At 33.1% G+C, this 10639-nt stretch overlaps 1 protein-coding gene and 1 long non-coding RNA gene across 18 annotated transcripts in view; one reads left to right on the top strand and one right to left on the bottom strand.

Annotated features, from left to right (window-relative positions):
- LOC125677196 (platelet endothelial aggregation receptor 1-like) overlaps positions 1-10639 on the bottom strand; it is a 351642-nt gene that overhangs the window by 332225 nt on the left and 8778 nt on the right. Inside the window, exons 9-13 of one of the 17 annotated variants that reach the window (XM_056157969.1) lie at positions 10532-10639; positions 10121-10346; positions 9285-9351; positions 3444-3558; positions 3202-3278 (exon numbers count right to left, since the gene is read on the bottom strand). In XM_056157969.1, the coding sequence (XP_056013944.1) occupies positions 10249-10346; positions 10532-10639 (206 nt within the window). In that variant the 3' untranslated portion in view covers positions 3202-3278; positions 3444-3558; positions 9285-9351; positions 10121-10248. Of the gene's footprint in view, positions 1-3201; positions 3279-3443; positions 9371-9756 lie in introns of those variants that run through there. The other 16 variants (XM_056157968.1, XM_056157970.1, XM_056157975.1 and 13 more) reach the window with 16 other exon arrangements.
- On the top strand, positions 90-1549 carry LOC130052592 (uncharacterized). The gene is made up of 2 exons (XR_008800938.1): positions 90-289; positions 402-1549. It is a non-coding gene; the product is annotated as an uncharacterized LOC130052592 (long non-coding RNA).

The raw sequence follows: 10639 nt of genomic DNA, 5'->3' as shown, positions 1-10639 counted from the left end.
CACCCACATTTTGTAAATAAAACAGATATAAGTCTATGGCAGTTTATGAAAACATATATGTCATCTCATATTGCAATTTATAATTTTCACTGAATATGTGTTGAGACACAATTCTAAAATTCACATTGTCTGACTCAGTCTAATTACTCAATGGTATAATATATACCTAACTGTGCAAATATCAATTATGATCTTTCTTCTAGGCATCAGTCTGATGACCATTGGAGGTTAGATAGGACCAGTGCAGGTTGAAGTGGGTTTCGAGTCAACGAGTTTAACAGCAAGAGAGGTACTATATTTTCTTGAGATAAACATCAGACAGCATTTGTAAAGACATCTGAGTATATCAGATATTCATCTTTTTCCCTATATTTAAATATATTTATCTATATTTTGAACAGGTACTCCATTTACAGTGATGATGACATATCCCCTGGACCCCCACAACTCCACAAATTTAAAAATGTTTGGTCAAGTTCCGAAGATGAAAGAACTACTGCAAAATTTGGAACTTGGATGAAAAACATTAATTCTCTTATGAGCTCAGAGCAGTGGATGTTGTACAACACACTTTAAATCAAATTGTGCATTTAAGGGAAAAGAAGTACATGTACTCATGTATTACATGTACATGCCTTTTGAAAGACGATAATTTTGCATAGATGTAAAGGAAATTTCACTGTTAATTATTCTTTCTTAGATATATTAGTAAAAAATGTGCACATGATAGAATACCAATTTTATAACTTCAATCAATATGTTTGAATTTTCCTTGTAATTGACAATTTAGTTGAAACATACATCATTGATACATTAATTTACATCAAATTTTGCGAAAAGTTTCGTAATGGACCCCCCCCCCCCTTATACATACAGTGAACATAGACCTTCACCTGGGGATAATTACAGTGTTTGTTAATGCAATATACATGCATTCTCAGTTATCCAATAGTGAGTTGTTGGTTCATTGTGAAACTACAATTAGAATCTTAAACTTATGAAAGACACACCTATCTGTGAGGGCAAGATGGCTCAGATGGACTTAGTGATCCATGGGCAGTCCATTGGTCTCTTTCCATTGATATTAATTATTTATTGAAATATGAAATGGTTATTTAATCATATTTGGTGTATTATACTGTATGGTGATATCAATTTGTATCAAAAATGGGTATAGGTAATATATTGGGTGCAGTTATTACAAGAAATTGTATGAAAAATAACAAAATATTTAGGCAATCATTGTGAGTGCAAAAAGGTCAACTGCAATATCACAACTGCTATAGATCATTCTTAAATGGCTCATAGAAACTTCTAGTATTGTGATGTTGAATGCTCAAAGTGGTAATTTGGGAATGTTTAATCATTTAAGGTTAATAGTTTATCTCTGCTGACTGTATCTCTTAAAATTCATTTCTAGAAGGGAGGGGGTAGGGTTACAAAATCTGACATGGTTTCAGATTAAACCTCATTTGGTATATTTTTTTCTATTCAATATTTTAAATACTACTTGACTTATTGTACAAATGAAATAAAATCAGAAATTTTATGAACAGAATTTGTTTGTTGTCAGAAAATTTATGCCTGATAGTGTGTGAGAAACGCCATTTTTAGGGTAAATTTGGCCAATTGCCAAGTCGAATCATCCCAATGTTTTCTTTAGATGCATTTTGAATTTCTAATTAATGTTGATTTTTTTTATCTGTTTGTGTTTAATTTACATAACTATATATGACAAACAATATTTCTGGTGTCAATGAAATTTGTATATGCTTCTGTGTTAATTTGCTCAATTCTGGCATTTTTTGCCTTTTGGGGCTGCAAAAGAGGGGATTTCAATCTCGCTTTCGTCGAAAATTGATCTGATTACTTTTGTCGATTTTTTTTTATATGTTTTAGGATAAAGTCCAAATATTATAATAAATAAAATTGAAAAAAATTCAATGAGTGATTTTTGGGGGGCTAGCTATCAGTAGCTACCTTAAGCTCCGAGCAAAGGCCTAAATTTGAAGCCCTTCAACGGTGTTGGTGACGTCTCCATATGAGTGAAAAATTCTCTAGAGAGACGATAAACAAGATACAATCAATCAATCTATTATAGCCCCACCCTGCCCCCGGGAACCATTATTTGAACAAACATGAATCTACTCGATTTCAGGAACCTTTTATATAAATTTCAATAGTTTTTCTGGCTTAGTTGTAGGTATGCTAATAGAAATGTAAAAAGAAATATTGCAAAAATTATATTTATGGACATTTCACCACAACAGTTTTGGCAAAAATTTATACGTTTCATGTTTTTAATATTTTTATAATATCTGAACCATCTTGACTATTTCTGTGATACACACACAGTGTTCATACACACAAAACGTCACCCCTCAATTCAGGCATATACATATACTTTGTCTTTAAAAATAATCTAGTTCCTTATCTTCTTTTAGAGTAGAATTTTAAAAACAAAATATTAAGTTCTTCTATCAAATAACCATAATTAATATGATCTTAATTACCAAAATCTTGCAATTTCAACTGATCTCTTTCAAAAACACAAACATTCTCTAAAAGCAATTTTCAAGTTAAAAGGCCAAAGAGATCAGAAGTATTCCAAGTACCCTTGTACATGTATAGACATTTAAGAACATTTAATCGTATTTAGTTCAATTAATGATTAGTTACACCTGGTGCATCAAAATTGGTACCGCATCAGTTTTACATTATGACCCCTGGGTCGAGGCCTCTGCTGGTGGATTGTTAGTCCCCGAGGGTCTCTACAGCCCAGTAGCTAAGTACTTCGTTACTAGCTTGAAAATACGGATGTATATTTAATTGCTGTTATAAAATTTAGAAATTCATTTCAAAATTAAGGATTATCTCCCTCATGCATAGCTCGTATCCTTAGACGAATTTGACTCCACATTTTTTGGCACGCTGTTTTTGGCTCTAATAGCTCTAAACTTCATTGTTATTTCGGATTTCAAACATTTCGGTTGAGCATCACTGAAGAGACATTATTTGTCGAAATGCGCATCTGGTGCATCAAAATTGGTACCGTATAAGTTTTACATTACAGGTATTTAAATTAGAATGAGATATATTCACTAGATTTTCCATGCCATATAAAATCATGTACTTTTTCTGAATACCACTGTGCAGGAGTTTCAAATCTCTACCTTATGCACCAAAAATAACATAAAGGACCATATTCTAATTTTTATTCAACAAATACAATTTAAAAGTTTCTGGAAGCTAGCACAATCAAGTATGGAACCATTCGCCTGAAATGAAAAAAAAAGGACTATACTGAAATACAATCATACAAGGTATGTAATATTACAAGGTTACTTTGACCAAACAATCTCATATAATACAAATAGGCCCACTTTTAACATATAGAATCAATATAATTCAATAGAATTTGACAAGTTTTAATTATTACTTACTCACTGATAAATGGTGTCGTGGCAAATTCACTTATTTGTATATTCAATCCAATGGACAACAAGGTATTTGTTCCCAGTCATGGTATGAAACAGGATATTAGTTGGAAGCACTGGCCTAAAATGAAAGTGGATAGACAACTATATACATTATTTTAATTAAATATACAACTTTAAATTTAATGAATACTAATTTACTCACTGATAAACAATGTAATCTAATTTATCAATGCACGCTTATGTTCCGTTTTCAAGTGGTTAGTAAAAACTGGAATGTTAAATTATGAATAACAAATAAAACAATGGAATGTGAAATCAAAAACTTTAACTAATAACCCAATGAAATGTTAAACTGCGAACAAAAACTAAGGAGGTATACTACATTGTTATAATTGCCAACGTCCTAATAAAACATGGATAAAATTATAATTTTCAGCAATATCTGTGTATTCCCTTTAGATCTGAATGCATTGCTGAGTAGTTCAGTAGGTTAGAGTGGTGACTGCTGAACTGTAAATCTGACAAATGCTCGAGTTCGACATAGGTTTTTAAATTTTTCCAGATTGCTTTTTTTTTTTTTGAATAAATAAGATAAATTTCATAATCATGTACATATCATCCACATCAAATTTCCCTGGTGTAGCATTCTTCATTAACAAACAACTGAGAGTGCATATCCAACACGTTCCAAAACAGTCTTCTAACTACTCATTGAACAAATAGAAATATCAAGGAACAGGGTTCCCGACAACTCGCACCTTTAAACTTCCAACCATGCAGTTACCTCCACAACTATCACCATTTTTGCAATCTTCTCAGCTACATCATTGTCATACATAATGTTGTAAAAATTAACAAATCCTGGGACAATACTAATAACTGTTCCATAGTAAACATCATCAGTAAACGTATGCTTTACCCTTTTTTCCACTAAAAGAATTGTTTATTTCTCAGGTTCTGTGCTTGGTCCATGGTAAGCTGATTCTATTAGAGTTAGAAGATTGTTCCTGAGTTTTGAAATGGGATGTTTCTTACCCTTTGCATTGAATCTAAATATATCTTTCTGCTCATGTTTTTGTTTGAGTATTTTTGACGGAAACGCCCGCTGTTCTGTTTCTTCGTTGATCTCCTCCAGGGCAGTTTCTACCCTATCTTTGGATTGTCATAAACGGTAACATATGACACCATTTGTATGTTTTTCACGCTGATGCACAATGCCCCCCCCCCCCCTCAAGATTCCTCCTATTTTCTTCAATAGCACGACATCTCTTTTGAAATGTTTTACTTAATTTTCTTCTTTCTGATACACTCATATTGCGAATTTTGTTTTTTCCTCCTTTGGAAAACTATCCAACCATTCACTTGTCTTATTAAAGTAATTCCACCCTCCTGTGATGTCATCAGATTTTGCAAAATCAATGATTTATTTAGATTTATGCATGATAGGAACATAAATTTTGTTGGAGTCTTTTCCTATAGTTATTGCAAAAAATCTTGTTAAGAATAAAATATTTCAAAAGTCTAAGTTATAGATAAATAATCAATGATACGTTTCAAAATATTGAATCCAAGGGCAGTAACTCTGTTCTATTGATTTCCTTATGAAGTCTATTATGCGATAGATTTCCTTTATTTTTTACAAACATTTTGTGTATTTTTGTGAGGATACAGTTTCATGAAATTGTAATGAATGCTACTATATCGTCATAACCAGTTTGTATGGAATTTTGATAATGCTGTTAAAGGAAAATTGCAATTTTCTGATGGTGATATATGATTCTGTTCGTGTACGTCTCACATCTTAAAAAGTGTGATGACCTATGTATTTTATTTGATAATTTGTTAGTTTTAACTGAAACGAATGGAAATAAATACAGATTTTAAACTTGTATCAGATAAAACTGCGAGTATGGAGTTGCCTTAAATGAAAACATATTGAATGCTTCATTGGTTATGGTAGATGTATGGGGTCTATAAGCGTCATTTCAAATGAATATTCTTCTCCACTTACAAATCCTGAAGCACCCTTGCTTTGTCGTTCAAGATATGCGGCAAGAGTTTCAAAATGTGTATTCATGTCTAGAATAGTGATGTTTTTCTACAAAAAGGTGCTGTAATTAATTTGGATACTAGTCCCAGTACTTTACATGCAGCGATTAGATGCGGTTTTTTAATTAAGCAAAGGATCGTTTTTTGTAGGAAGTTACTTACTCCATGAATCTTTAGAAAAGTTTGGATTGTATTTTTGTGATAAAAAACCTTTTCTCCAATAAGAAAAATGACATTCAATCTATTCCACGAAATGAACAAATAGTGCTTTCTCATTCTTCTGTTTACAGAAAACGTTGATTTCTGCATACCAGCCACATTTTTCATCTCCAACACAAGAGAAAAATTTGAACAAAATCTCAATCAAGCAATTCATTTAAAAATCTGTTCTCGCCCTCATCTTCAGTTTCATCACAAGAAGTGGTTTCATCTTCTTTTAACTCCAAATTATTTTCAAATCTTTTCAGTATAGGAGAAGCACACTCCGCCATATTGACGAGCAAATGTAATGCACAAAAATCGTTACCTTGCTATACATAAGCTTGTGATCATTAATACGCTCTTCCCATCCTTCAATTATACAAGGCAGAACTTCAGATTTAAACTGTTGCAAAAGGTAAATAAAAGAAACATTAATTTTGGCCCTTTCAGACATGAAACTCTCTATTGCTCAAGATATTGTGGCCAATGGATACATCTGCATTTAATGTAAGGTCTCACAATCATTGGGTATATCATCTAAAATTTCCTTAAAGACCCAAAAAATAATACCGTACGGTTTCTTCACGGATCACTGGATGTGAGCGGAGCTCATCTATGGTCATTGTTATTACCTGGCCAAGAGATCAGGGTGCTGTGTATACTTTTGATGTACACAGGAAGGGTCTCAGGGCCGTCTGCAGTGTTTAGAACTGTGGTCATAGTGTTTGTATAATGGTGGTATCCTATGGCTAGATGACACAGAGTCTACACCCCCGCCCCTCTTTCTCTCTTTTACTCTCAGTCATTGGCTCAATGAATAATTTCTTTTATAAATATAGAACTATCATATTAACTGAAGAGACATGTTTAGTGGCCACATTTAGCGATGTTAGTTTCATAACACATTCCCTTACTTGAGGTGTAAATAAGTTTGAATCATCATCAACTAATTTCAAACCTACATAAAGTCATCAAGTAGTCCCTATCTAATTCCAAGTCTCTACTTTCATTTTTGTAAATGGGTCACTTCCAGTTCTGAATCAGTTTTCTGAAAACATGTTTCTTCAACAGGAATGACCTGTTTTGTCCTTTGAAGCTCACTATGTAATCTTCTCTTTTCATTTTCTAATGATTGCTGGTCAATCAGTAATTAATTTTTTTAATTTATTTTCATTTGTGCACATACCGGTACATATACATCTTTGCAATTCAGTGCGTTCTTTGTGAAATTTTAGGTACTTTCTAGCAATTTTTACATTTGTTTCTTACGATTGTTTTCATATTGGGAATATAATGCCACAAGTTTTTCACTGCTTGCATTTTACATTGCTTTCCCGAAGATTTCGAATGTCTGTCGATTTGAGATACATGTGGTTACTCTAACACTCATCATCACTATTTTCTCTGACAGTCATACAAATTCCCTGTTTCTCTCTGAACATTTTGCGTAAAGTGAACACTGACGTTGGTATTTCTAAGAAGTCAATGTCCTTTCTATACAAAAATATTTCCTCAATCACATTTTCAATAAATGTATCAATGAATTAATTTACTTCGTGAAAGTATTCTTGCAGTTTACTTTCCAATACACAGTGGCATTTTAAAGTGTATCTTCTTGCGAATCGTATAATTCTTTGACAAATTTATGAAATGTTCTATTCAGATCATTTTCAAAGTCAGACAGGTTCACTTTTTGTAATCTTTCTTTTGATTATTTGCTTAACAGCAGTGTGTGTGTGTTTTTAAACTTCCTCCCAATACTCTATAATATACCAAATGACAAACATCCATCTCATTCAAAATGAAATACGGAAGTATTTCTTGATTGTCACTTACTGTTATTTCTATACTATAAGCTTAATTCCTGGTAAAAGTAATGAAAAGAACGTAAACAGAATTACCAAGTTGTTTAACATCACCAACTAGAATATTTTTTGAGATTAAAATTCAGTATGTAACTGTGTCAACCGCAAAACAAGATTCGAACTTCCTCTGAGCATACACAACGATCTTAAGGACATACGCAATCTCAATCGGTTATAGGAAACTATTTCCCCCTAATATCAACTTATACAAGTTCAGCCATGGAATCAGTTTAATCAAAAAATGTTTTACAAGGGAAATATTACTATAAATAGTAATGCGAAAACACATGGAAAAGGGCGCTGTCATTTTGGATCGACAAAGAGGCTGCGATCCCTGCTTATTTGTTCCTTTCAAAAACATAATATTGTCAGGGATTTCTGGCAAGGTTGACCACAATTAAGAAATAAGATATCATTTTTGAATGTTATTTGGATATGACATGAATTTGGTCATGTGATCAAATCCTATAACGCCCGAAGGAACGAAACATGTATAAAATAAAGGTAATTTAGAGCTAAAAGTTAACTGAAATGAAGAAAAGAAGAGCGGAGTGAACTACATCACGTACCAAGTTCATGTCATATCCCAATAACACTAAAAATAATATTTTATTTTTTATTTTCTATTTTGATTTGTGTTCTTACCGAGCTTCCATGATTATGTAGCAGATGACCGAAATAACGATCGTAGAACACAAAATATAGTTCGTTAGAGTTTAATCGAATAAAAAATTAGGAACAATATCAAAGAGAATATAAGATATAGATATTTTATTGAAAAGGTTGAAAAAAGACGAAACATGTGGAAAATAAAGGTAATTTAGAGCTTAAAGTTAACTGAAATGAAGAAAAGAAGAGCGGAGTGAACTACTTCCTTGATGTGATTTGGTCGCGATCAGCGATGGAGAAACTGGCGTTGGTCTAGCCTACTAAGTTGAAAACGCAATTGTTGAACACAGATTTCGACAGAAATTCAAAGGATCTGAGCGAATTGATGGAGGATATGATGGGTCAAGTTAATGTTAAGCTCTTAGTCAGGTTTTTGGAAAGAAACAACGGCATGTCCATCGTTAAGCTCGCGGTTGTAGCCATGCAGGAGACGATTCGAGACAGTAGGACCGATTTAGAAAAAGTGCAGGTAGGTTCCGTCTTTTATTTACCTTCAGTGTGTGCAAGGGAAAATAAAAACGAAGTGACGGAGTTTTTGTTCACTTAAGAATTTCTGTTGTAGGATTTTAATGAAGCATTCCTACTAGTTCTTGAAACTGATTTCTCTTTATGTTCACATGTAAAACTGTGATCCCCTATTGTGGCCCTACTTTACACCCGGGGTCAATAGTATGGACAAGCGAACTGAAATATGTAATGGGGTGGGTTATTTTGTTTCCTGATAACTATCAAATATGATGTCATCAATAAGATTTTGCATGCATTGTGTTGTTGTATATCAATTATTGGTAACTATGACGAAGAATGTCATTGATTTAGCTGTTTTTAATAGGAAAAAGCATCGTGCAGTGCTACCAAATATAAAGTGCGGGGAAATTATTTCTGTAAAAGAGATCAAATGTAAAATCTACTTGGACAAATTTTTACAATTCAAAGAAATAATGCTTCAAGAAAAGTACAAACATGATATAAAGGGGGGGGGGTCAGAAGACGTTGACACCCGCAGAGTCTCTATATTTTGAGTAAGTTGAAGAATGAAGGGCCATGGTGGATGTATTACATTGATATGTTCTGTCCTGGAAATTTCACTGGTATGAAATGCTGTTTGGAATGAAAGAACATCCGTACTGAAATGACAAAAATAGCCTAAACATGACACTCGTGATCTATTCAGAGACCTTCATGCATACAAATAATATGTTGATTTGTATTGCTACATATATTTTGTACCAGTGGAGGAGGAAAATCTGATCTTGGTTTTCAGCTCCTCGAACATTAATTACATCATTCAAATCAAATATCTTCATTTTCATGAAAATATTTCAATGCGAAATAATGTTGATTTGTTTTACTATTATCTACCAATGTAGGAGGAAAATATTATCGTGGTTTTCAGCTCCTCGAACATTAATTACATCATTCAAATCAAATATCTTCATTTTCATGAAAACATTTATAAGTGCTGCTCATTAAAAAGAAAATGGAAATAATATCAAAACAATGTTTCAAAAGATTTGAAGCATTATGATTACCCAACAAGATTTAATCAGAATTGTTTCGATGAACATCGACACTTTTGGAATCCTTTCTAACTGTGGTACATATAATCTATGTATTCATTGAATGTTCAATCAGAATAACGCTACGAATCCACGACACAAATGCCATAACAAACGCTATTTCAAAGAAACTGTTTATCTGAAGATGAAGTTTACAATAACCAATGAATAAGCCTTCTCCTCTATTATCAGGGATTCCAGAAGTGAGTGTTACTTCCTTTGATCATGACTGTCTTTATACGCAATTCATTCAATGTTAATTCTGAAGCATGTAAAAATTATACTATATTTTGATTCTGAAACTATATATTCCTATGGTTAACATTTTCATACTTACAATTGCACTCCCGTGGGGATCCGGGTTAGAATAGGTCCTCAATACCCCTTGCTTGTCGACTAAATGGGGTGGTCCTACGGATGAGAGCGCAAAAATTGAGGTCCCGTGACACAGCAGGCGTGTCATTATCAAGATCCCCTGCTCAAAGACCTTAAGCGCCGAGCACAGGCCGAAATTTTGCAGCCCTTCACCGGCAGTGGTGACGTCTCCATATGAGTGAAATATTCTCGAGAGGGACGTTAAACAATATTCAATCAATCAATCAATCACAATACCATTTGTCTTTCTTCTTTGGAGATACATTTTCTACTATGAAATATGTGAGTGCATATTAACTTAAATATTTTAAAAGGGGGAAGAGAATATACATGCTTAAAGAACATAAAAATGTCACTCTATTTAGAACAATACCAATTCCACAGAGAGTATCTATGCTGACTGGTTTATATGTAGACAGTTCTTTTAGCCATACAATGCCGTCTTCATTCACAGTATTGATGATGGAAGAACGGGTTTTGT

This window comes from Ostrea edulis, chromosome 3 (genome assembly GCF_947568905.1).
Source record: "Ostrea edulis chromosome 3, xbOstEdul1.1, whole genome shotgun sequence".
Classification (NCBI taxonomy): domain Eukaryota; kingdom Metazoa; phylum Mollusca; class Bivalvia; order Ostreida; family Ostreidae; genus Ostrea; species Ostrea edulis.
Note: the sequence above shows the minus strand (reverse complement) of the source record. Positions and strands in the feature narration are given on the sequence as shown.